The sequence below is a fragment of the Carcharhinus amblyrhynchos genome, chromosome 34 (genome assembly GCF_965287045.1).
Source record: "Carcharhinus amblyrhynchos chromosome 34, sCarAmb.v2.hapA, whole genome shotgun sequence".
NCBI lineage: Eukaryota > Metazoa > Chordata > Chondrichthyes > Carcharhiniformes > Carcharhinidae > Carcharhinus > Carcharhinus amblyrhynchos.
In genome coordinates, this window is record NC_137357.1 from 17,553,048 (window position 1) to 17,578,404 (window position 25,357).

The following is a 25,357-nucleotide window of genomic DNA, read 5'->3' on the forward strand; positions in this document are numbered from 1 at the left end:
AGTTTACTGCACACTTGTGCACACGAATCTTTGTACATTTCAGATTGAAAGGTCAGATGATCATTTGGAACTTGGACTGCAACTGACCTGTGAGCCGTATACTCCTGGATTTCATCGTGGTCTGAAAATCTATCCAAACACACTGCATTTTTCCTTTGTTCATTGAACATGGGTGTCACTGGCTGGCCAGCATTTATTGCCCATCGCTCGTTACCCCAGGATGTCAGTTGAGAGTCAACCACATTGCTGTGGTTCTGGAGTCACATTGTTGTGGTTCTGGAGGCCAGGCAGGGAAAGGATGGCAGATTCCCTTCCCTTAAGGAAGTGAATGAATCGGATGGGATTCCCCAGCAGTGGTTTCATAGTCATCAGTGGAAGTTGCAATGCACTGTGTCTGTTCTCTTATAGCTCTCCGTCAGCTAATTCGCTCATCAAAAATAGTTACTTCCTTTTGTCAGTGTGGTCACAGCTGGATTTTTCCTAGATGTTACCAAGAAGGAGCAAATCTGAACCAACACGATATCTATCATCCCGCTCGTCAGCTGTTTTACTTCTGAAGACAGTGATGTTGTCTTGTTCAGATATGGAGCCTGATCGGGTAGATTGAGGGAGAATTTAGCATCGTCAATGCACCTAACCAGCAGGTCTTTCGGACTGTGGGAAACTCTCACGGACATATGGGGGGCTGGGGGGAGAGGAGGAGGAATGTGCAGACTCCGCACAGACAGCGACCCAAGCCAGGAATCGAACCCGGGCCCCTGACCCTGTGAGATGACAGTGCTAACCACTGTACCGTTGTGTCGTTAAGAGGGTTAGTCTCCAGTTCTTGACTCTTCTGCAATCCGAAATATTCTCCCAACAAGATAAAAGTTTAGTGTGAATGTAGATATCACAAAGCTGTAATTCAATCCTTGTCTTTTTGCAATGTCTCTGCCGGCAGCAATCTGCATTGGCATCTCAGAACTCTTCATTGTAAGCCAGTGGATTGTACGTACGGTGAATCAATCAAACTCACTCAGGCAACATTCCCAATGTACGAGTTTTTTTCACACACAAAGAGCGCAGTCACTCCAAGATTCTTGGCAGCCTCAAGACCTGAGCAACGAGCGGTTCATATCTCTCTCTGCTGAAGATAGTTCTTGGCCCCTCTCCCAGCAGGCAACGTGTGTTTGTAATCAATGGATTGAGTGTGGAGAAGTAGGAAGCACCTGGAAGGTATGCTCCAGAGAGAAATCTCCTCACGATGACTTCGGCTCTTCGCTCTTGGTGAAGTCCGGGCTGGAGAATTGAACCAGGCGTTTTAACAACTCTACTCAAATCCCTGGCCGGTAAAACATTGCTCAGATTGAGCAGGTGGCTTGTACTGGGAAACGTGTGGTTTTATTAAACGGCTGCACAGTCAAAGGATGGCTAACATATGTGTTTTACACAGGAGGAAGTGCAGGAATAGTTGGGGATGAACGCAGAGAAGGAAAGGGGTACAGAGGTAACTGAGAATCTTGTCATAGCCATCCAGTGGGTGCAGCGCACTATCTAACTTGCTGTTTCTCAGCGCCAGGGACCCACGTTCAATTCTGTCCTTGGGCGCAACCACCACACGAACATTCTCCCCTGTGTCTGCGTGGGTCTCCTCCCCGTGCTCCGGTTTCCCCTCACAATCCAAAGATGTGCACAGTGGCACAGTGGTCAGCACTGCTACCTCACAGCGCCAGGGACCCGGGTTCAATTCCAGCCTCGGGTGACTGTCAGTGTGGAGTTGGCACATTCTCCCCGTTTCTGTGTGGGTTTCCTCCGGGTGCTCTGGTTTCCTCCCACGCTGTAAGGATGGGCTGGTTCGGTGGATTGGCCATGCTAAATTGACCCGAGTGTCAGGGGGATTAGCAGGGTAAATATCTGGGGTTACAGGAATAGGGCCTGGGTGGGATCTAGGCTGGTGTGGACTCGATGGGCCAAATGGCTTCATTCTGCACTGTAGGAATTCTGAGGTTGGTTGGATTGGGCATGCTAAATTCCCCCTTTGTGTTCCAACATGTGGAGGTCAGGTGACTTAGATATGGGAGATGTATGGGGGGTAGAGCAGGGTAGAAGGCCTAGCTAAGATACTTCATCAGAGAATTGGAGTAGACGAGATGGACTTAATGGCCTCTTCGAAACTGGAGGGATTCTATGAAATTATGGGTTCGTGTCCCACACAGGGATTTCAGCAATGCTGGAGCTGTGAGGAAAGTCAATTTTTGGATAAGGTATCTTTCAGACAAATTGGTCTTGTTCCAGCATTCAGATCATTGCAATGCCATGAGTGAAATTTTAAAAAAAGCCAGTATTGCTCCTGGAATCTTTGTCTCACTGTCTGAAGGACCAGCTCCACCTACAGAATGAAGACTGCATTTGAAAGTCATCCAAAGATCACAAAGCGTTGTCTCCCCTTTCTCAGAGCTTTGACTGACCAGCCGTGGACTTGGAGCTCCAAATTCCAGGTCGGAGCCCGTTCTCAGAGTTGAGGCTGTGATTGAGTGGGTGACTGAGGGGGTGCTGCACTGTCAGAGCGATGCCATTCCAGTTGAGCTGTTCAATTCACTTCCCACCTTGGCAGAAAATATCACGGGTCCTACCAGTGTCCCAGCCAATATTGATCCCTGGAAACAGCATCACTTGAGTGGACTTTTATCCTGTTGTGGCATCTTGCTGTGCGCTCCTCTTATCACGCAGAGACGACACTTGAAAAGTCATCCATTGGCAGTGAAGTGTTTTGGGAACACTTCACAGGGCACTTGCAAAGACCATGTCTTCAGCTATCAACACAAACTCTTTGCCTCAGAAGTCATCAGTCAGTCCCTGGACAAGATGGACAGAGGGTTATTTCAACCTGAACGTGCCCATGAAAGAAAAATGTCCAATTGGGAGCAAGGAATCTCCTGAAAGACTGAGGATTCAGGGTAGGCCATTGAGGATGGAGATGAGGAGACATTTCTTCACCCAAAGAGTGGTGAGCCTGAGGAATTCGTTACCCCTGGAAGTAGTTGATGCCAAAACATTGGATGTATTCAAAAGGCGGCGGAGTGTAACAGTTGGGCCAACTACGATCAAAGGTTATGGGGAGAAAACAGGATTAGGCTATTGAGTTGGACAATCAGCCATGATCGTGATGAATGGCAGAGCAGGTTTGAAGGGCCAAATGGCCTCCTCCTGCTCCTATCTTCGCTGTAAGAAGAGAGAGAGAAACGGAGATGGGAGCTCTCAGCCACCCAACTCTGATCTGGCTTGCCCGCAATAGAGAGTGGGGAGGAAACAACTCAGTGACTTTACATCAGAGCTCCACTCAACTGCTCATCTTGGGGGATTAGGAAAACATACAAAGGTTTCTAGGTAAAGGGGGGAAACAGGAAACAGATGGAGCTCATTTCGTTTTTTTTTTAATGTGTTCGTTCAAAGGGAATTAGAGAAATCAAGTGCTTTGTGGTCCCTCACATCTCTCCTGTCATAACCCAACCACAATCCACATCACAAAGTTGCAGCCCACTTGAGAGGGAGAGGAGACGTCTGCGCCTTCAAAGGTTGCTTCAGTCATTTTTTTCCAGGCTCAATAATGGTGTGGCAAAGGGGAAGTGGCTGTAGGAGGACATCCTTGTAGACCGTGCATCAAGCAAGACACTCAAAGCACTGCTCTCCATCGCAATTAAGTGGTAAATCTTTGCGGGTTCTCCCTTTCCCTTTGCCCGGTAACTGTAAGCGCCACCCGTCAATCTTCACTTCTGAGGCTACTCATTTCAAATTCTGCACCCTTGAATACAGATTGCAGTGACAAATCTCCCATTCTCTCTGAGACCACGTGTTTGCAGTGCTGAATGATGAGACATTTCTGGTGGTCACAGATCATTACTAGTCTCCTGGCTGACTCAGAGGCAGTGGTTGCCACTTCCTGATCCAGGCTGGGATGGCAGAGGATGCAGGGGGTTTTGGACCTCAGGTGCTTCCTCTCACAAAAAGGAAGTGGGAGTTCATTGGAGAAACTTCCTGTGCATCGCACCGCTGACCTGTTTTCATCAGAACCTTGTTGCTAAATCAAGCAAACACAGAATTGACTCAGCTTCAAGTTTTGTAGTGTCCAGATTACCAACAACCTGTCCTGGTCCCCCACATGCTGACAGTTAAGAAAGCCCACCAACACCTCTAATTTCTCAAATCTAAGGAAATTTGGCATGCCTGCTATGACTGTCACCAACTTTTACAGATGCCTCACAGAAAGCATTCTTTCTGGTACTATCATAGCTTGGTATGGGCTCCGGCTCTGCCCAAGACCACAAACTACAGAAGGTTCTGAATGTAGCCCAATCCATCACACAAACCAGCCTCCCATCCATTGACTCTGTCTACTCTTCCCACTGCCTTGGAAAAGCAGCCAGCACAATCAATGACCTCATGCACCCCGGACATTCTCTCTTCCACCTTCTGTGGGGGGAAAAAGATCTAAAAGTCTGAGGTCACGTACCGACCGACTCAAGAACGGCTTCTTCCCTGCTGCTGTCAGACTTTTGAGTGGACCTACCTTGCACTAAGTTGATCGTTCTCTGCACCCTTGTTATGACTGTAACACTACATTCTGCACCTTCTTATTTCCTTCTGTATGAACGGTATGCTTTGTCTGCACAGTGTGCAAGGAACAATACTTATCACTGTATCACAATACGTGTGACAATAAATCAAATCGGAGTTGATCAAATCTGGAAGTGCCTCACTGATGGGATGAGTATGCCAAAAAGGATTGGCTTTTAGAGTTTGAACGGACTCTTTTTAATCTCTTGTTAAGCAATAAATTATAACATTTGGAGCTTCAGTGAGGATTTGGAGATCATTCCCACTCTCAGCTGTTGAGCACTTTCAAGACAATCAACAGATTGTTTTATCAGAAGCTCATCTCTGAAGGGAGCTGGGAAATGGACAGGGCCACTGAGGATCAGCTGTGGAATTATTGAATGGTGCAGCAGGCTCGAGGAATTATATAATCTACTCCTGCACTGAAATTTCAATATCTAATGTTACTCAATTCTGGATTCATTTGACTTTTCTCTTAAAACATTCTTCTCACCACCCTCATGCAATTGTCTTCCTCTGTTATTGCATTAATGGAATGGCCGCAAACTTTTCTGCTTGTGGATGCAGGGCAAATATTTTTGGGATCAGAAATTAGGCCAACATGATGTGGACGCATTGGAGAGAGTGCAGAGGTGATTTACCAGGATGCTGCCTGGTTTGGAGGGGAGGTCTTATGAGGAAAGGTCAAGGGAGCTGGGGCTTTTCTCTTCAGAGTGGAGGAGGATGAGAGGCTACTTAATAGAGTTCTGCAAGATGATAAGAAAGATTGATAGAATGGACGTGCAGTGACTATTTCCTCAGGTGGATGTAGCTGCTACTTGGAGGCCTAACTATAAGGTTCATGGCGGGAGACATAGGAGGGATGACCAAGGTAGATTATTCACCCAGAGAGTGGTTGGGGTGTGGAATGCACAGCCTGCTGTGATAGTGGAGTCGGACACTTTCGGAACTTTCAAGCAGTTATTGAATAGGCACATGGAGCACACCAGAATGATAGGAAGTGGGATAGCTTGATCTTGGGATTGGACATAGCTCAGCACAACATTGAGGGCCGAAGGGCCTGTACTGTGCTGTTATGTTCTATCTATCTATCTATATGATGGGTTGATTTCTGTCTAGGTTACCAAACAACATGGTTAATAACCAGACAACATTCCAGCCTGTAGAAACTCACTGAAGATCCATCATCAAATCGGGGGCATGGGAGAAAAAAAACATGGACCAGCAGAATCACCATCACTTCTAGACAGAAACAATGTGGCGATGCCGGTGTTGGACTGGGGTGGGCACAGTAAGAAGTCTCATGACCATTCTTCACATTCCAATCTGCAATTACCTTGCAATTGTGTCTTTGCCCATATATGCCACGGTTGTGAACCTACCTCCACTCACCTGATGAAGGAGCAGCTCTCCAAAAGCTCGTGACTCCAGATTAACCTGTTAGATTTTAACCTAATGTTCTGAGACTTCTTACTGTAGAAAGAAAGGAAAACGAGGGCAGCAAATGGGCCAGTGCCAAACACCATGGTTTCAGAGTGAGAAAGTCATCGGCAATTTGTAACACCACATTCACTTTGTTGAGCTCACTCCTTGGTTGTGTCAGCAACATGATGGAGGGAAGTGCAGCTGAAACTCAGTGATTCCATTCTATGAATCACCACCACAACTTTGAGTGAAACTGGAATTTTCCCGCACACGCTCCCCTCTCTGGTACACTGTCGGGTGCTGGGTGATATTTTCCAACCATGTAAACATCAGCACCTAACTGTACAGAAGGCACAAACCCCAATCCAAGTAGAGGGAGTGGTGTTTAGAGGAATGTAATTCAGTGTAAATCTTGTGTCGTGGGACTTGTGCCACAGTCAAACAAACCACAAGGTAGTGTGTGAAAGTAAACAGTGTAGCCTCGTGGCTCTCGCTGACTTCCTTTTGGAGTGGGTGGTTTGCATTTTGCGACTTTGCTGTTTCCTTTATAGAAAGTTTTGTTTACGTTCATTTATTAGTGTTACAAGTCGGCGCACATTTGATCTGCAATAAAGGTCCTATGAACATCCCAAACGGACGCAGGCGGAGGCCATTCAGCCCATCAGGCCTGCTCTGCTATTCATTTTGATCATGGCTGATCATCAAATTCAACATCCTGATCCCTCGCTTCTTTCCCCATATCCCTTGATCCCTTTAGCGATATCTGCTTTCCTCCTGAAATCAAACACGTTTTGGCCTCGACTGCTTCCTTACGGAAGTGAATTCCACACGTGCACCACCTTTTGGGTGAAGACATTCCTCCTCTCCTCAATCCTAAAAAGTTTACCCCTTGTCCTCAAGCTATGATCCCTCGTTCTGGACTTGCGCACCCATCAGGAGCATATTTTCTCAATCTATCCTGTTAGAATTTTTCAGTTTGTATGAGATTCCCAGTCCTTCCTATTTTTTTGTTGGGTAGAACCAGTCATGTCCACACTTGCAGGCTCTTTGTCAATGGCCGCAGAGAAGCCTCAGACAGACCCACTTGTGTTTTGATGGGCTCAGCCCTTTGCTGCTCTTCAACCAGACAATGGCACAGTTGCAAGCATCCTTGGAGACAGAAGAGGAAAATGATGCCCAGGGTTGAACAGTATGGTTGCATTGTCTTTGAACAAGGCCCCCATTAACAGCACCACATGCAGCTGGGCTTAATGAATCTCCAATAAAATACATTGCAGGCTCCCTCTCCTCAATGCTCCAAACACCCTCTTCTGCTTCTTGTAAACGAAGAAATGGGAGATTGTTCTCAGCTGGGATATATTTAGCAGGGCAGAAGGTCATTTCCTTTCGTAGATTCACAGACTTCTGTGGTGCAGGAGGAGGTCATTCGGCCCATCGAGCCTGCACCGACCATCATCCCACCCAGGCCCATCCCAGTAACCCCCATGCATTGACCCAAGCTGGTGCCCCAAACAGCTAAGGGGCAATTTAGCATGGCCAATCCACCTCACCCGCACAACTTGAGGGTGGGCAGGAACTGGAGCACCTGGAGGAAACCCATGCAGGCACAGGGAGAACGCGCAAACTCCACACAAACAGTCACCCGAGCTGGGAATCAAACTCGGGTCCCTGGCGCTGTGAGGCAGCAGTGCTAACCACTGCGCCACAGTGCCCTTCAGCCTAGCAAAGACAAATGAGGAATTGAAGAAGTCAAGATAACGATTGGACTGACACTGTCCCCAAACACATCTCCTTCTCTTTTCATTTATTCCTGACTTCTACAGCATGTGGAAAAAAAAAGCTAGCACCAGCCGAACAACTGGCTTTAGACAGCACCAGTTCAATATGACACTTCCAGAGAATTGGACAGATGTTAGTTTGAGAATTAGTTTGCCGAATCATGCAGTTTACCCCATTATCATTACAGGCAGAACAGTCAGCCACTCACTCATTTGGAAGACAAGTTCTGAAGCATTTCCTCCTTTGTGGATTTATTTGCCTTATTAGAAACCTTAGAAACCCTGCAGTGCAGCAGGAAGTCTTTCAACCCATTGAGTCTGTACTGACCACAATCCCACTTAGCCCTTTCCCCGTAACCTCATACATTTCCTCTGCTAATCCCTCCGACACCAAGAGGCAATTTAGACAATCAACCTAGCCCGCACATCTTTGGGCTGTGGGAGGAAACCGAAGCATCTGGAGGAAACCCATGCAGACACGGGGAGTACGTGCAGGCTCCATTCAGACAGTGACCCAAGCCAGGAATCGAACCCGGGTCCCTGTGCCACCCATTTGTTCAAATGTCATTTTTGGTCACATGACTTTGAGGTAGCGCGGAAGGGCAACCCATAATTTAACACATCCAGTGCCAGCAAACCCAATTCAATTGAACAAATACTCAAGGGTGGGATCGCACTTGAGGTGAGAGTGGGAAAGTTCAAAGCAGATGTGAGGGGCAAGTTTTTTTTTTACACGGAGTGGTAGGTTTCTGCATCGTGCTGCCAGGGTTGGTGGTGCGGACAGATACGATAGGGACGTTTAAAGGACTTTTAGATAAACACGTGAAAATGCAAGGAATAGTTTCCTTTGACGTTATGTTTGGCACAACACAATGGGCTAAAGGGCCTGTTCCTGTGCTGTTCTCTGTTCCAAATTGAACGACAAGTTATCAATCCACATGTTGCAATGAGCATCCTTCAATTAGGCATGATCTTATAGAGGTCTTTAAAATAATGAGGGGCACAGATCAGTGAGATAGTGAACATCTTTCCCCAAAGATAAATTAGAGGGCATAGGTTTAAGGTGAGAAGGGAGAGATACACCAAGTTTTCACACAGAGGGTGATGAGTGCCGGGAATGAGCTGCCAAAGGCAGCAGTTGAGGCAGGTACAATTTTGTCATTTTAAAAAGCATTTAGACAGTGACATGGGTATACAGGGATATGGACAAAACATGGGCAGTTGGGACTAGCTCAGTGGTTAAAAAGAAAAAGGGCAGCATGGACAAGTTGGGCTGAAGGGCCTGTTTCCATGCTGTGAACCTCCATGACTCTGTGCACCATTCTACTTTTTAACATGAAGAATATAGGTAGTCACACTCTCGAGGAAGTAAGCATGGATTACGGGGAAAGTTGAGACACAGCAAAATAACGCTGTCTGATGAACGTGACGGCAGTTGTATTTACGTTGTGTTCCATCAGTCAAATTTTTAATCAATGGGATCACTTTTAATGATCTCAAAGTGTCAGCTAAAATGTTCTGCATGTCACAGAATGCACAACATGAAGCCACGCAATGGAACCAGCAGGCTATGCTTAGATCACCCAACAGTTTATGTAGCTGTGCAGGCACGCTTTTCAAGACACAAGAAGTTGAGAGAATTGAGCACAAGGTACACAAATCCACACGCTTGGGTCAAAGGAGGCAGCTAAGTTTGAATTGCATCAAGGTCAGCTTGAGTCGATTAAATGCCTGTAATGACCGCATGGTGCACGAGGAGAATGGTGGCTCCCATTTGACTGTCAGGTCAACTTTCCTTTTGCAACCCTCGTCTCCACGTGGCAACTCCACGTGTTCCACTTATCTCGCCCGCCCAGATTCACAGGGAGTTTGACGTGTATTGAAGAAGCACCCAAAACAATGACCAGTCACAAACCTCCTTGCTCCGCCAAGGAATGTTTTGAACACGAACAGGAAATAATGGGTCCATTGTGATGTGCCTGACTTGTACATCATTCATCGAATAAACAGATGGCCTGCCTCTGAGCTTGGGAAGCTGCAGGTGGAATAAATGAAGATCTCTTTTTGTTCCCATGCTCCAGTTCCCATTTGTGTAAATATTCCCCATTTTATTGAAGTCCCTTCTGACCCTTGAATTTGTCCACATTTTCCAACATCTTGATAGCCCCTCCCCCTCATCCCGTTTCTCTTCCCCCCCCCCCCCCCCCCCCCCCCCCCACCCCCAGCTCACCCATTGCACAAGGTCACCCGATCATATCATAGAATCCCTACACTGCAGAAGGAGGCCATTTGGCCCATCAGGACTCTCCTGACCACAATCCCACCCATGCCCTATCCTCATAACCTCACATTATTTACCCTGCTACTTGGTGCTTGGAACTCCTTGCAGGAGGAGGTCGTGGAAGCAGATACAACAGTGACATTTAAGGGGTGCCTGGACAAATACACGAATAGGATATGAATACAGGGATATTGTTCCTGGAAAGGCTTTAGTTCATATTGGCAGCATGGTCAGTGCAGGCTCGGAGTAAGCCACAGGGCCTGTTCCTGTGCTGTAATTTTCTTTGTTATTTGTTAATCCTCCTGACACTAATTTATCATGGCCAATCTGCCTAACCTGCACATCTTTGGTCATAAATACTCTCTGAACACCTCAATCATTAATGAGTGATACCAACAATTTGCTCAGCTCCCAGTCTCCAAACAGAGTCAATCTCATTCATTTGGCAAGTTGCTTGTGATGTTCGCTTTCGGCACTGCTCAATACTTGAAACAGTTTCTTCCTCAATCTGACTGCGATTTTAGAGTTCTTAAACCACTTGCGATGAGAAGCAGGAGTCGGCCATCTGGCCCCTCGAGCCTGCTCCGCCATTCAATAAGATCATGGCTGATCTTTCCGTGGACTCAGCTCCACTTACCCGCCCGCTCACCATAACCCTTAATTCCTTTACTGTTCAAAAATTTATCTTTCCTTGCCTTAAAAACATTCAATGAGGTCGCATCAACTGCTTCACTGGGCAGGGAATTCCACAGATTCACAACCCTTTGTGTGAAGAAGTTCCTCCTCAACTCAGTCTTAAATCTGCTCCCCCTTATTTTGAGGCCATGCCCCCTCGTTCCAGTTTCACCCACCAGTGGAAACAACTTCCCTGCTTCTATCTTCTCTATTCCCTTCATAATCTTATGTGTTTCTGTAACATCTCCCCTCATTCTTCTGAATTCCAATGAGTATAGCCCCAGTCGACTCAGTCTCTCCTCAGAAGCCAACCCTCAAAATAAGGGGAAGCAGATTTAGAACTGAGTTGAGGAGGAACTTCTTCACATGAAGGGTTGTGAATCTGTGGAATTCCCTGCCCAGTGAAGCAGTTGAGGCTCCCCCATTGAATGTTTTTAAGGCAAGGATAGATACATTTTTGAACAGTAAGGGAATTAAGGGTTATGGTGAGCGGGTGGCGAAGTGGAGCTGAGTCCACGAAGAGATCAGCCATGATCTTATTGAATGGCGGAGTCGGCTCGAGGGGCCAGATGGCCTACTCCTGCTCCGAGTTCTTATGTTCTTAGGTAACACTATCGCCTCCTAACTGCTCCACCAGTACACGTCATCCAAAGTGGGACATGTATATCTCCATTCAGTCTTCATTACACAGCACTCTAGGGAGAAAAGCTGGCATGACCAGAACTAAATGCAGCCCGCATCCCCTCAACAAGTAATTTCCAAAATGATGCCGTTCCACTTCACGTTTTTAGTGGAAGGGGCCACATGAAATGTTCCCAGCTGCAAGCCAAAAATGATCAAACAGATTGCCTGCCCATCTCAACTTGACTAATATTCGGAGAGAGCTTTGAGGGAAAGACGAGAATAGAATGTCTTCTGGATTAGGGATCCAGTTAGCCAATACCCAAGGGAGGATCTGCACTAGCACCACAGACTCAAGTTGGTCAAGCCTTGAAGGATATGGTGGCAGTGCGGTTAGCACTGCTGCCTCATGGCGCCAGGGACCCGGGGTTCGATTCCTAGCCTCGGGTCACTGTCTGTGCGGAGTTTGCATGTTTTTCCTGAGTCTGCATGGGTTTCCTCCCACAGTCCAAAGGTGTGCGGATTAAGTGGATTGGCCATTGCAAAATTGGCCCTTAGTGTCAGGGGTATTAGCTCGGGTAGATGCATGGGATTGTGGAAATAGGGCCTGGGTGGGATTGTGGTCGGTGCAGGCTTGATGGGCCAAATGGCCTCCTTCTGCGTGGGAGGGATTCTATGATTTGGCTGGCAAGTGAGGCTTGCATCAGCTCCTGAGGAAAGCAACATGACGGGTTCACTTTGTTAGCCCCATCCTTGCCAAGTCCCTCATAACAGACACATCAATCCATGACAACATTGATTAAGATACAGCCCTTGTGAAAACAGAAGTACCGTATTTGGACATCCTCGTACAGCACTCTCATGTCAGGACGCATGGACAAGCTCCACATTGGAGCTCCATCATGCGCTGAGGGCCAACCGTTGCAGAAGTGCGCACCATGGCAATCTGCATCCTGATGGTCTGGCACAAACATCCCTTGATGTGGAGATGCCGGCGTTGGACATCCCCTTACCCCTGGACCACCATCAAGCTAAGAGACCACCCCTGCTTCCGTACAAACTGTTCAGAATGGGTTAGGAACCATTCTTAGGATGAGGTGGGAAACCTAGAGATGCGACATCAACTGCACGCCACGCACCAAAAAACAATTGACTGTAGACAGTGTTATTCAATTCCACAAGCAACACGTCAGAGCCCGAGGACTAGTCACATTCACCTGTGATTGGTGTTGGATAACCAGGTAACGTGACCATTTCCACGATGAAGCGTGGGAGAAGCTAGCGTGTGAGTTACAGAACTCACAGGTGAAATAATTATTTGTCTGTTCAGCCAGAAGGGCTGAAAACAAAGAACAAAGAAAAGTGCAGCACAGACACAGGCCCTTCGGCCCTCCAAGCATGTGCCAATCATGGCGCCCTAACTCAACATAGAGGGCCGAAGGCCCTGTACTGCGCTGTTATGTTCTATGTTCTAAACTAAAAGAAAAATCTGCCCTTACTTGGTCCGTATCCCTCTGTTCCCTCCCTATTCATGTACCCTTCCAGATGTATCTGACGTGTTGTGAATGTGCCTGCTTCCACCACCACCTCTGGCAGCACGTTCCAGACATCCACCACTCTCCGCGTGAAAATCTCCTCCCATACATCTCCCTTAAACTCCACCCCCCCATCTCGCCTTGAACCTGTGCCCCCTTGATAACTGAGACTTCCACCTTAGGAAAAAGCCTCTGACAATCCAAGTGTCGGCCCTGTTTGACCTCTTCCTCGGGCCGCTGTCATCATATCTCCACATGTCATTAAGGAATGGCTCTGGATAGAACAAACGCTTTAAGCTGAAGATCTGTGTGCCACGGTTAGCTGCCAGCTCCAGAGCTTCTAGAATGGCCATGGCATTGGTATCTGGCTGACAATGCAGGGGATTATCTCGGTATGTCTTCTTCACAGATGAAGCTGGTAAAACTAACCCCAGCTGATAACTGTTGAATCAACAGTCCTTGGTGACGTGCTAACCAGTAATCTTCCAGATGTTAAGTTTGAGTCCTGCCAAAGTCACTTAGCCCCAGATTTCATTGCATCATTGAAGCAAACACAGAGACAATGATGTATAAGAGAGACAAAGGGAGAGTATCCGATGACCCAGCTCCTGAATCTTGCACATTGCTCAACTATCTATAACACCCTGGAACACTCCAGCCGAGCAAAGATTGGGCCAATGTTTAATTTGATTTGACTTGATTTATTATTGTCACATTTATTAGCAAGCATGTGTTGTTTCTTGTGCGCTATACAGACAAAACATAACGTTCGCAGAGAGCGAAACGAGAGAGTGCAGAATGTAGTGTTACAGTCATAGCTCGGGTGTAGAGAAAGATCAACTTAATGCAAGGTAAGTCCACTCAAAAGTCTGACAGCAGCAGGGAAAAAGCTGCTGTTGAGTCGGTTGGTCCGTGACCTCAGACTTTTGTATCTTCTTCCTGACGGAAGAAGGTGGAAGAGAGAATGTCTGGGGTGTGGGGGGTCCTTAATTATGCTGGCTGCTTTGCCGAGGCAGCAGGATGTGCAGACAGAGTCAGTGGATGGGAGGCTGGTTATCCTGGCTCGCCACAACTTTTAAGCACTTCACCATTGTTGCCCTTATTTCTACAATTCCCTCCTTCAGCCTTGCTGTTTCTCAATCTCTCCTGCTTCATGAAGTTGGTTAAAACATTGCTCCTTGTCCAAGTTGATGTGTTTGGTGTTTGATAAGACTCCGGTGATTTAGCCAACCAAGCAGTCTGACGCTATCAGAGATAAAGCGGTTCCCTTCATCAACGTCCTGGGCAACAGAGCCTGTCTGTCCCTCTGCTGCGGCGACATTGACGGCTGGGTGTCCCTGGAGAGAGAACATGCGGTGTCCGTGGGCGCTGTTTGCACCTTCCCAGCTTGCTGGGCACCGCAGGGGCTGGGTCTTACGATTGATATGTTTAATCATATTTTGGTCTGTTTTAAGTTTCCTGTAAGCTTTGTTTTTTGTTTCAGACAGTTGCCCCCTCCCCTTTTACTATGCCACTCAGTTTGTTTGATCTGATTTATTTCATTAGCCAAAACAGACCCAACTTGTACATCCTCCACCGCTGGCACTCCATAGTTAATTAGAATCCATACAATATCACCAATGATGCCTCTGTAAAATCCCATAAATCCACTGACAGGTTAGGCACAACACTGCTGCCTCACAGTGTCAGGGACCCGAGTTTAATTCCCAGCTTGGGTCACTGTTCTCTCCCATGCCAATATCCCCTGGACTGAGGCACTGCTCACGCTTGACCAGTTGTGATGGGTGGGCCACATTGTCCACATGCCTGTCATAGAGTCGTACGGCATGGAAACAGGCCCTTCAGCCCAACTTGTCCATGCCAGTCCTTTTATAAAGCTAATCCCAATTGCCTGTATTTGGCCCATATCCCTCCATACCCATCTTACCCATGGAACTGTCTAAATGCTTTTTAAAAGATAAGATTGTACCCGCCTCTACTATTACCTCTGGCAGCTTGTTCCAGACACTCACCACCCTCTGTATGAAAAAGTTGCCCCTCTGGACCCTTTTGCATCTCTCCCCTCTCGCCTTAAACCTATCCCCTCTAGTTTTAGACTCTCCTGCCTGTGGGAAAAGATATTGACTATCTAGCTGATCTGTGCCCCTCATTATTTTATAGACCTCTATAAGATTACCCCTCAGCCTTCTGTGCTCCAGAGAAATAAGTCCCAGTCTATCCAGCCTCTCCTTATAACTCAATCCATCAAATCCCAGTAGCATCTCATTAAATCTTTTTTGCATTCTTTGTAGTTTAATAATATCCTTTCTATAATAAGGTGACCAGAATTGCACACAGTATTCCAAGTGTGGCCTTAACAGTGTCTTGTACAACTTCAACAAGACATCCCAACTCCTGTATTTAATGTTCTGACTGATGAAACCAAGCATGCCTTATTCACCACTCTGTCCACCTGTGACTCCACTTTTCAAGGCACAAGACTCCCAAAACAAATGCTCTACTCCAAGCTCTACAACGGCAAGTGATCACTAGGAGGGCAGAGGAAATGCTACAAGGTCCCTCTGAAAGCCTCACTCAATAAATGCAACAGCCCCATGTGGGAATCACTTGCCTCAGAACACACAAACCAGAGAAGAAGCATCCACAAAGGCATCAATGACCTTCAGTGTTACTTGGTGGAGGACACAGAGGCCAAGCATAAACAGTGGAAAGAGAGTGCAGAATCCAGAGCATCCCATCCATCTCATCAAACACCCCACAGAAACATAGAAGATAGGAGCAGGAGGAGGCCATTCAGCCCTTCGTGCCTGCTCCGCCATTCATCACGATCGTGGCTGATCATCCAACTTAATAGCCGAATCTTCCTTTCTTCCCATAATTTTAATCCCATTCACCCCAAGTGCCAAATCCAGCCGCCTCTTGAACACATTCAATGTTTTGGTATCAACTAATGAATTCCAAAGGCTCACCACTCTCTGGGTGAAGAAATGTCTCCTCGCCTCCAACCTAAATGGTCTACCCCGCACCCTCAGACTGTGACACTTGGTTCTGGACTCCCCCCACCATCCGGAACGTTCTCCCTGCATCTACCCTCCGAGTCTGGTTAGAATTTTGGAAGTTGCTATGAGGTACCCCCCTCACTTGTCTAAACTCCAGTAAAAACAATCCTAACCTAGTCAATCTCTCCTCATATATCAGTCCAACCAGCCCTGGAATCAGTCTGGTAAAGCTTTGCTGCGCTCCCTCGAGAGCAAGAACATCCTTCCTTAGAAAAGGAGACCAAAACTGCACACAATACTCTGAGTGACTTCACCAAGGCCCCTGTAAAACTGCAACAACACATCCCTGCTCCTGTACTCGAAACCCCTCGCAATGAAGGTCAACATGCCATTTGCCTTCTTTACCACCTGCTGCACCTGCATGCTTAACTTGAGGGACTGGTACACAAGGACACCCAGGTCCCACTGCACGTTCCCCTCTCCCAATTTACAGCCATTCAGGTAGTAATCTGCCTTCTTGTTTTTGCTTCCAAAGTGAGTAACCGCGCATTTATCCAAATTGTTGCATCTGCCATTGATTTGCCCACTTGCCCAATGGCTGAATGCATTTCAAACTGGGGTAGGGAACTGAGGAATATTGGGAACTGTTGGGAAGGTGGGGCTGAAGACCCAGACCATATTGATAAGCGGGGAAAGCTCAATGGTCCTAATTGTAGTTTAAAGCTGTGATGCCAATAGCTACCATACATCATCTGTGGTGTCACATCATGTGTCTCCAGAACAGAGAGATGGTTCTGGAGGGAGCCTCGTGCCTATTTATCTCTCTCCATAGTTGCAATTAGTAAGGAAATGTTTGGGACTGTTCCTGATGTTACCATCATGTCTACTCATGCTTCTGTTCCTGATGTTCTCTGAGATGCCTCTTTTCTACAAAGGACTAAACTTGGTCCAGTTTTATTTGATTTCATTTATTATTGTCATACGCATTAGCATACAGTGAAAAGTATTGTGTCTTGCGTGTGATACAGACAAAGCATACTGTTCATCGAGAAGGAAGCGAAAGACTGCAGAATATCATGCTGCAGTCATAGCTAGGGTGTAGAGAAAGACCAATTTAATACAAGGTAGGTCCATTCAAAAGTCTGACAGCAGCAGGGAGGGAGCTGTTCTTGAATCGGTTGGTACGTGACCTCAGACTTTTGTATCTTTTTCCTGAAGGAAGAAGGTGGAAGAGAGAATGTCCGGGGTGCACGGGGTCCTTAATTATGCCGACTGCTTTTCCGAGGCAGCGAGAAGTGTAGACATAGTCAATGGATGGGAGGCTGGTTTGCGTGATGGACTGGGCTACATTCACAACCTTTTGTAGTTTGTTGCAGTCTTGGTCAGAGCAGGAGCCCATACCAAGCTGTGATACAACCAGAATGAATGCTTTGCATGATGCGTCTTTGTGCTCAGAACTCAGTCCCCTGACATTAAGCTTTTAGCCTTGTGGTTCTCCCCTGCACAATCTCCACCTCTTCAATATCTTCCATGTTGCTCAACAATTGGACACTCGGTACAGCCTGGCCACAAGCACTGGACACTTCCTGACCACATCTTCCTCTGACTTCTGCTTCTGTTGTCCAGCTGTTGTTTGCTGCTCCGGATCGACTGAACATCTGTCCAGACTGCATGCTCCGTTTCAATTTTCTTCAATTATTCCCCATGTGCAACATCTTACACTTTCCACCGCACCGACCTTCTGACCAGTCGCTCACAGTTTTCTCCCCTTCAGCCAGTTTCCGATCCGTAGCTGAGTTCTCCCACTCAATGTTTTTAGCCGAATTAGTCATTTTTCATATGGTCATTTATCATTTGTTAACCGGCGGACTAACTGCGCAACCAAAGAGTTGTCAGTTACTTCAGGGAGTCAAGGAGATGAATCAAGAAAATCTTCTTTGTCAAGAGGCCAGGTCGATTGCAATTGATTAGGCTGTTTTAGTACAGATAATCCTCCAAACTTAATCCTCACACTCACTCCTATTTCTTTACAGGGGATGGAAACAAGATTAATTGTTGACACATGATGCTTGCTTTGCCAAATGTTTGTCTCGCGCTTTCAAATGCCTGCTCAAAACCAAAATCCCTGAAATGTAATAGTTTGATAATGTGTGTGAGATACTCATCGATGGGTCTGAACTTTCCTTTCAGGTCTGGGAGTGTCCAACACCACTGGAACGAAATCTTCTTCTTTGTTGACCATCTTGCTCACAAGTTCATCAGGTAAGAGAACTGGTTGTCTCCCAGGATATTGCCTGGTTATGGAGGGTATCAGCTGTGAGGACAGATTGAATAAACTGGGATTGTTCTCCCTGGAAAGATGGAGGCTGAGGGGCAGGGGAAAAGGCAGGAGAATGGGAATGAGAAAAATATTAGCCATGACTGAATGGCAGAGCAAACTTGATGGGCCGAATGGCCTAATTGTGCTCCTGTGTCTTATGGACGTGATAGAAGTTGGTAAAATTATGAGGGGTATGGATAGGGTGAACAGTTGGAAGCTTTTTCCCAGGGCAGAAATGACAATTACAAGGTGTCACAAGCTGAAGGAAAGGGGGAAATGTTCAGTGGAGACTTGTGGGGGATGTTTTTTTACACAGAGGGTGGTGGGGGCCTGGAATGCACTGCCAAATGAGGTGGTTGAGGCAGATTTGTTAGCACCATTTACAAGTTTATTTATTAGTTACAAGTAAGGCTTATATTAACATCGCAATGAAGTTACTGTGAGATTCCCCACATTCTGGGACCTATTTGGATCAATGCACCTAACCTGCACATCTTTCAGACTGTGGGAGGAAACCGGAGCACCTGGAGGAAACCCATGCAGACACAGGGAGAATGTATGCAAACTCCACACAGACGGTGACCCAAGGTGGGAATTGAACTCGGGTCCCTGGGGCTGTGAGCCAGCAGCACTAACCACTGCGCCACCGTGCCGCCACTTATCTGGATAGGCACATAAACAGATGGAGAATAGAAGGATATAAGGGTTGGTTTTGACAGGGCAATGTGACCGTGCAGGCTTGGAGGGCCGAAGGGCCTGTTCCTGTGCTGTACTGTTCTTCTGTAAACTCTCTCCCATGATGTCCACACTCTGAGAAATCGATTCGTTTTCACCCAGGGTCCCTCCCAGCACACAAAGAGAGATGGTCTCTTTGCTCTTAGTGCAGACACAAAATGGCTACCTCATTATGCTTTCACAGAGGATATTCTTTTCACTTCTTTCTTCTTCCATGATTTTGAACACCTCTTTTGTCCTTTTCCAGCCCTCAGCTGAGAATGTCTTTCATCGTCTTCTCAACAAGAGGCACCACGCTCATGACCTTAACAGAGGACAGGTGAGTGACCGCAAGGTTCAATCTCTTTGCAGAGTCAACACAGCACCAAAGGAGGACACTCGGCCCATCACACCTCTGCGAGCCCTTCAAAAGACCTTTCCAGTTAATTCTGCCCCCTGACTCTTTTCCCTGTAATCCTGCAATTATTTTCCCATTCGAGTGTTTACGTCTCTCCCTTTGAAGGGATTATCCAATTCCTGAGCGTCACAAGCTAACATTAACACTGCAATGAAGTTACGGTGAAAATCCCCCTCGTTGATATGCTCTGTTCAGATACACTGAGGGAGAGTTTAGCATGGCCAATGCACCTAACCAGCACATCTTTCGGGCTGTGGGAGGAAACTGGAGCACCCGAAGGAAACCCACGCAGGGACGGGGAGAATGTGAAGACTTCGCACAGACGAGGTGCGATTCCGATCTCGGGGTATCTGTCTGTGCGCTGTCGTATGTTGTGAAGGCTGCCTTGGAGAACGCTTACCCAAAGATGAGAGGCCGAATGCCTGAATATTATAGCGTTGACAATGGATGAATGAACCCTTCCTCATGTCTCAATCCACCATCCCAGGAATCAGTCTGGTGAACCTAATCCGCACTCCCTGTGGAGTGCCCCACTTCCTAATCTCCTGTCACCTCTTCTCCTCTGACTCCGAGCAGTTAGTTGAGACATTGAGGATACTCCAGGGCAATGGGGCAGCAAGAACTCTCACACCATGCTAAGAGTCTTGTATAGTCTGAGTATAAAATATGGGGTGGCACAATGGTGAGCACTGCTGCCTCACAGCAAAAGGGACCCGGGTTCGATTCCCGGCTTGGGTCACTGTCCGTGTGGAGGTTGCATGTTCTCCCCCATGCCCTCCCAGTGCTCCATTTTCCTCCCACAGTCAGCAAGATTTGCTGGTTGGCTGCATTGGCCATAGTAAATTCTCCCTCAGTGTCCCCGAACAGGCGCCGGAGTGTGGGCAGCTTGGGGATTTTCAGAATATCTTCACCGCGGAGTTAAAGTAAGCCTAGTTGCAATCCTAATAAATAAGTTTAAAATAGAGATGGAGAAACAGTGTTTCGGGGGTGGATTATTCAGGACGAACAACTTGGGTGGATTCAGGCCAGCTGGACGAGGAGAGAAAGAGGAGAGAATGAAGAAGATGGGCTCGGAACTCCGGCTAACACTCCAAATTATTCTTCACCTCTGCACCGAGAGCCAGAGAGTTATGGAGACATCTGGGAGGAATTCTTCACAGAGTACTTGTCTGAGTTTCTCTCTGCTCCATTCCAGGGCATTGTCTAACTAAATGAGAAGCTTGAAAATCAGTATTGCCAGCCATGGGACGGCACGGTGACACGGTGGGTTGGCACTGCTGCCTCACAGCACCAGGGACCCGGGTTCGATTCCTGGCTTGGGTCACTGTCTGTGTGGAGTTTGCACATTCTCCCCGTGTCTGCGTCGGTTTCCTCCGGGGGCTCCGGTTTTCTCCCACGGCCTGAAAGACGTGCTGGTTAGGGTGCATTGACCCAAACAGGCGCAGGAGTGTGGTGACGAGGGGAATTTCACAGTGACTTTGTTGCAGCGTTAATGCAAACCTTACTTGTGACTAATAAACTTTTTTTTAATCCGAATCTGCTCTCTCCACTTTTCCAAACAGTTGGAATTAATCAGAGACGCAGCAATCGTCTTTAGGGGAGGGAAACCAACCCAACACTTTGAGGCTGCAAAAATATACTTAATAAAAAGATTAATTCCAGCCCCAGCCTAATCAAACATTTTCCAATTGGATCCTCCTGTCTTGTTTGTTTTTCCCAAGTTAAAGGACCAGTGTTCTGGCATTGAGATATTCCCAACTGCGGATTCAGAAGCCACAGAGTCAGATGTCACTTGCCCCTCTGGGACATGGCTACCATTATAGCCCTGGGATATGTGGTCATGAATTCACTATCCTCGGAGAGAAGAAATTCCTCCTCATCTTAGTCTTATTAAGCAATAAGCCAATTTAGCCCTACTCCCTTCCTCTGAGATGATGTCCTCTGGTCCTAGACTCTCCCACAAGGGGAACCAACCTCTCAACATCCACCCTGCCAAACGCCACCCCGAGAGTCCAATGTGTTTCAATAAGGTCACCTCTCATTCTTCTAAACTCCAATGAGTACAGACCCAACCCATTCAACCTCTCCTGTCATGGTAATCCCTCCGTACCCGGGATTAACCTGGGAACCTTCTCTGCCTCCAATGCCAACATGTCCTTCCGTCGATATGGGGATCCAAACTGTTTGCAGTGTTCCACGTGTGGCCGAACTCATACCTTGTGTAGTTTTAACAAGACTTCCCTATTTTTAGCCTTCATTCCCTTTGAAATAAAGGACAATATTCCATTGGCCTTGCCTGTTACCGGCTGAACTTGCACACTAGCTTTTTGTGATTTATCCACAAGGACTCCCCCCAAATCCCTCTGTGCTGCAGCTTACATAGAATGCCAACAGTGCAGAAGGTGGCCATTCGGCCCATTAAGCCTGCACCGACAACAATCCTACCCTGGCCCGATTCCCTGTAACTCCGTATATTTACCTGGCTAATCCCTCTAACCTATGCATCCCAGGGCACTAAGGGGCAGTTTAGCATGGCCAATCAACCTAACCCGCAGATCTTTGGACTGCAGTCTTTCTCCATTGAAATACTATTCAGCTCCTTTATTCATAGAATCATAGAACCCCACAGTGCAGAAAGAGGCCATTCGGCCCATTGAGTCTGCACCGACCACAATCCCACCCAGGCCCTATTCCCCATTAACACAAATATTTACCCTACTAATCCCTTGACACCAGGGTCAATTCAGAACAATACAGCACAGGAACAGGCCCTTCGGCCCTCCGAGCCTGCACCCAACTAGACCATTCGTTTGTGTCCCTCTATTCCCAGTCTGTTCATGTGGCTATCGAAATAAGTCTTAAACGATCCCAGCGTGTCCGCCTCAACCACCTTGCTTGGCAGCGCATTCCAGGCCCCCACCACCCTCTGTGTAAAATACGTCCCCCTGACATCTGTGTTGAACCTTGCCCCCTTCACCTCGAAGTTGTAATTTAGCATGGCCAATCCACCGAACCCGCGCATCTTTGAAATGTGGTCGGAAACGGGATCACCCCGGAGGAAACCCTCGCAGACACAAGGAGAACGTGCAAACTCCGCACAGACAGTGACCCAAATCGGGGAATTGAACCCGGGACCCCGGTGGTGTGAGGGAGCAGCGCTAACCACTGTGCCACCGTGCTGCCCACAATTCCAACCGAGGTGCACGACTTGACGTTTTTCCCCGTTGTGTTCCTTCTGTCCAGTCTCTGCCCACTCACCTCACCTGCAGGTATCCCTCTGTCGCCGCCGCCCCCAACCTTGGTGATGTCCTGTGCAAAGCGCGTTGACCATTGGACTGGATGACTTTGTAACAGCGGAACTCAACAGCTCCACGTTTCTCTGACTGCTGGCGAATAATTGATGTTAAAAGTGAACCAAAACCAATGGTTGAATTAATTCTGTCGGGCCAGAGCCAAAGGTTTTGAGGCTCGTTATTATGTTTGGAAAACAGTCCAAGGAACACAGTTGAGGCATGATGTAACTTCATTCACATCTGCCTGCCAAACGTAGCTGGCACTGTTCAACTTCTGACCATCCTGCGCTCACTCAGCCAATAAAACCCCCTTCCATCAGCTCTTGCTGTTCCTGAGAAAACCTGGTATCATTCTGATTATTATCTGCGGCACACAGCATGGAAACCAGTTTCTTATCTAAATCGGGACGCCCCACACAAAAGCAGAAAGAAAATTAATATTGCTGAACGTTTCCTCCAACTGCAAAAAGCCCTCTGCGTCCACGAGGAGCCGCCAAGAGAAATTTTCACTTGGGTCACGTTAATTTTCTTTTAAACCATTTAATTTTTTCAAGATGGCGTTGGGGAATGAGGTGATTTCTTGCAAATTGTGACCAGCATACCTGGGGCGGCGCGGTGGCACAGTGGGTAGCATTGCTGCCTCACAGCACCAGGGTCCCAGGTTCGATTCTGGTCTCGGGTCACTGTCTGTGCGGAGTTTGCACATTCTCCTCGTGTCTGCGTGGGTTCCCTCCCACGTTCCAATGTTGTGCTGGTTAGGGTGCATTGACCGTGCAAATTCTCCCCCAGTGTACCCGAACAAGCGCTGGAGTGTGGCAACTAGGGGATTTTCACAGTAACCTCATTGCAGTGTTAATGTAAACCTATTTGTGATACTAATAAGTAATCTTTACAATATCCCTCCAATCCTTTCAGGGTGGCACAGTGATTAGCACTGCAGCCTCATAGCGCCAGGGACCCAGGTTCAGTTACTGGCTTGGGTCATTGTTGTGTGGAGTTTGCACATTCTCCCCAGGTCTGTCTGGGTTTCCTCCAGGTGCTCCGGTTTCCACTGATTAATAAAATTTTACCTTCTGATTCTATCTTTCACTCTCATTCTAAGTGCTTCTAAAATGTCATTCTCACTCTTTTAAACTCTCTAACAATGCTCCAATTAACACTACATTCTGCACTCATTTCCTTCTTCATGAACAGTGTGCCTTGTCTACATAGCATACAAGAAACAATACTTTTCACAATATCCTAATACATATGACAATAATAAATCAAATCAAATTATTGTTTCATCAAATTATGATTTTTAGTAAAGTTTATTTATTAGTCACACGTAAGACTGGCATTAACACTGCAATGAAGTTACTGTGAAATTCCCCGAGTTGCCACGTTCCGACACCTGTTTGGGTCAATGCACACAACCAGCATGTCTTTCAGACTGTGGGAGGAAACCGGAGCACCCAGAGGAAACACACGTGTTTACATTATCCCTCTAATCCTTTCAGGGCAGCATGGTGGCACAGTGGGGAGCACTGCAGCCTCACAGCGCCAGAGACCCGGGTTCCCAGAGGAAACCCAGTGCAAACTTCACACAGACTGCGACCCAAGCCGTGCATCAAACCCGGGTCCCTGGCACTCGAACTAACGATTCTAGTTCTCCAGTTGATTTCCTGCTGGGAACACTGCCTCTTGATGGGAGTTTTATTTTGCTCATTCCTGAGATGTGGGCGTCGCTGGCTAGGCCAGCGTTTATAGCCCATGCATAATTGCCCCTTGAGACGGTGGTGGTGAGCTGCTTTCTTGAACTCACTGCAGTCCCCAAGGTATAAGTACACCCACGGTGCTGGCAGGGAGGGAGTTGCAGGATTTTGACCAAGCGACAGTGAAGGAATGGCCCACATATTTCCCATTCAGGATGGCGAGTGGCTAGGACAGGAACTTGGAGGCACTGGTGTTCCCAGGTATCTGCTTGTCCTTGTCCTTGTAGGTGGTAGAGATTGTGGGTTTTGGGAGGTGCTGTCAAAGGGGCCTTGATGAGTTGCTCCAGTGCATCTTGTAGATGGTACACACAGCTGTGTGTCAGTGGTGGAGGGAGTGAATGTTTGTGGATAGAGTTCTTTGTCCTGGATGGTGTCGAGGTTCTTGAGTGTTGTTGGAGATGCACCTATCCAGGCAAGTGGAGAGTATTCCATCACAATCCTGACTGACTCCTGGTGGATGGTGGACAGGCTTTGAGGGGGCGGAGGAGTGGGAGAGTCAGAACGTGAGTTAATTGTTTCAGGATTCCCAGTCTCTGACCTGCTCCTGTGGCCACAGTGTTTATATGGCTCACATTCTGGTCAATGGTAACCTCCAGGATGTTGATAGTGGGGGAATTCAGTGATGATAATGGCATTGAGTGCCAAGGGGTGATGGTTAGATTCCTTTTTTGTTGGAGATGGTCATTGCCTGGCACTGATGTGTTGCCAGTCTTTGTGGCTCAGGCGAGGCACTGAATGAATTACCTGATGGATTAGTTTTGATCTGATTTGATTTTTGTCACCTGTGTGGGCACACAGTGAAAAGTACTGTTTCTTGCATGCTTTACAGACAAAGCATACCGTTCACAGAGAAAGAAACGAGAGGGTCGTGCCTGTTGCGTGGACACCAGTGGCCCTGTTGTCTCAGATGTGGAGATGCTGGCGTTGGACTGGGGTGAACACGGTAAGAAG

At 47.4% G+C, this 25,357-nt stretch overlaps 1 protein-coding gene across 1 annotated transcript in view; it reads left to right on the top strand.

Annotated features, from left to right (window-relative positions):
- The window catches only part of LOC145361149 (anthrax toxin receptor 1-like), a 183,817-nt gene that overhangs the window by 12,639 nt on the left and 145,821 nt on the right, over positions 1-25,357 (top strand). Inside the window, exons 2-3 of the mRNA XM_080216766.1 lie at positions 18,098-18,169; positions 19,210-19,281. Coding sequence (XP_080072892.1) covers positions 18,098-18,169; positions 19,210-19,281 — 144 coding nt within the window. The remainder of the gene's footprint in view (positions 1-18,097; positions 18,170-19,209; positions 19,282-25,357) is intronic.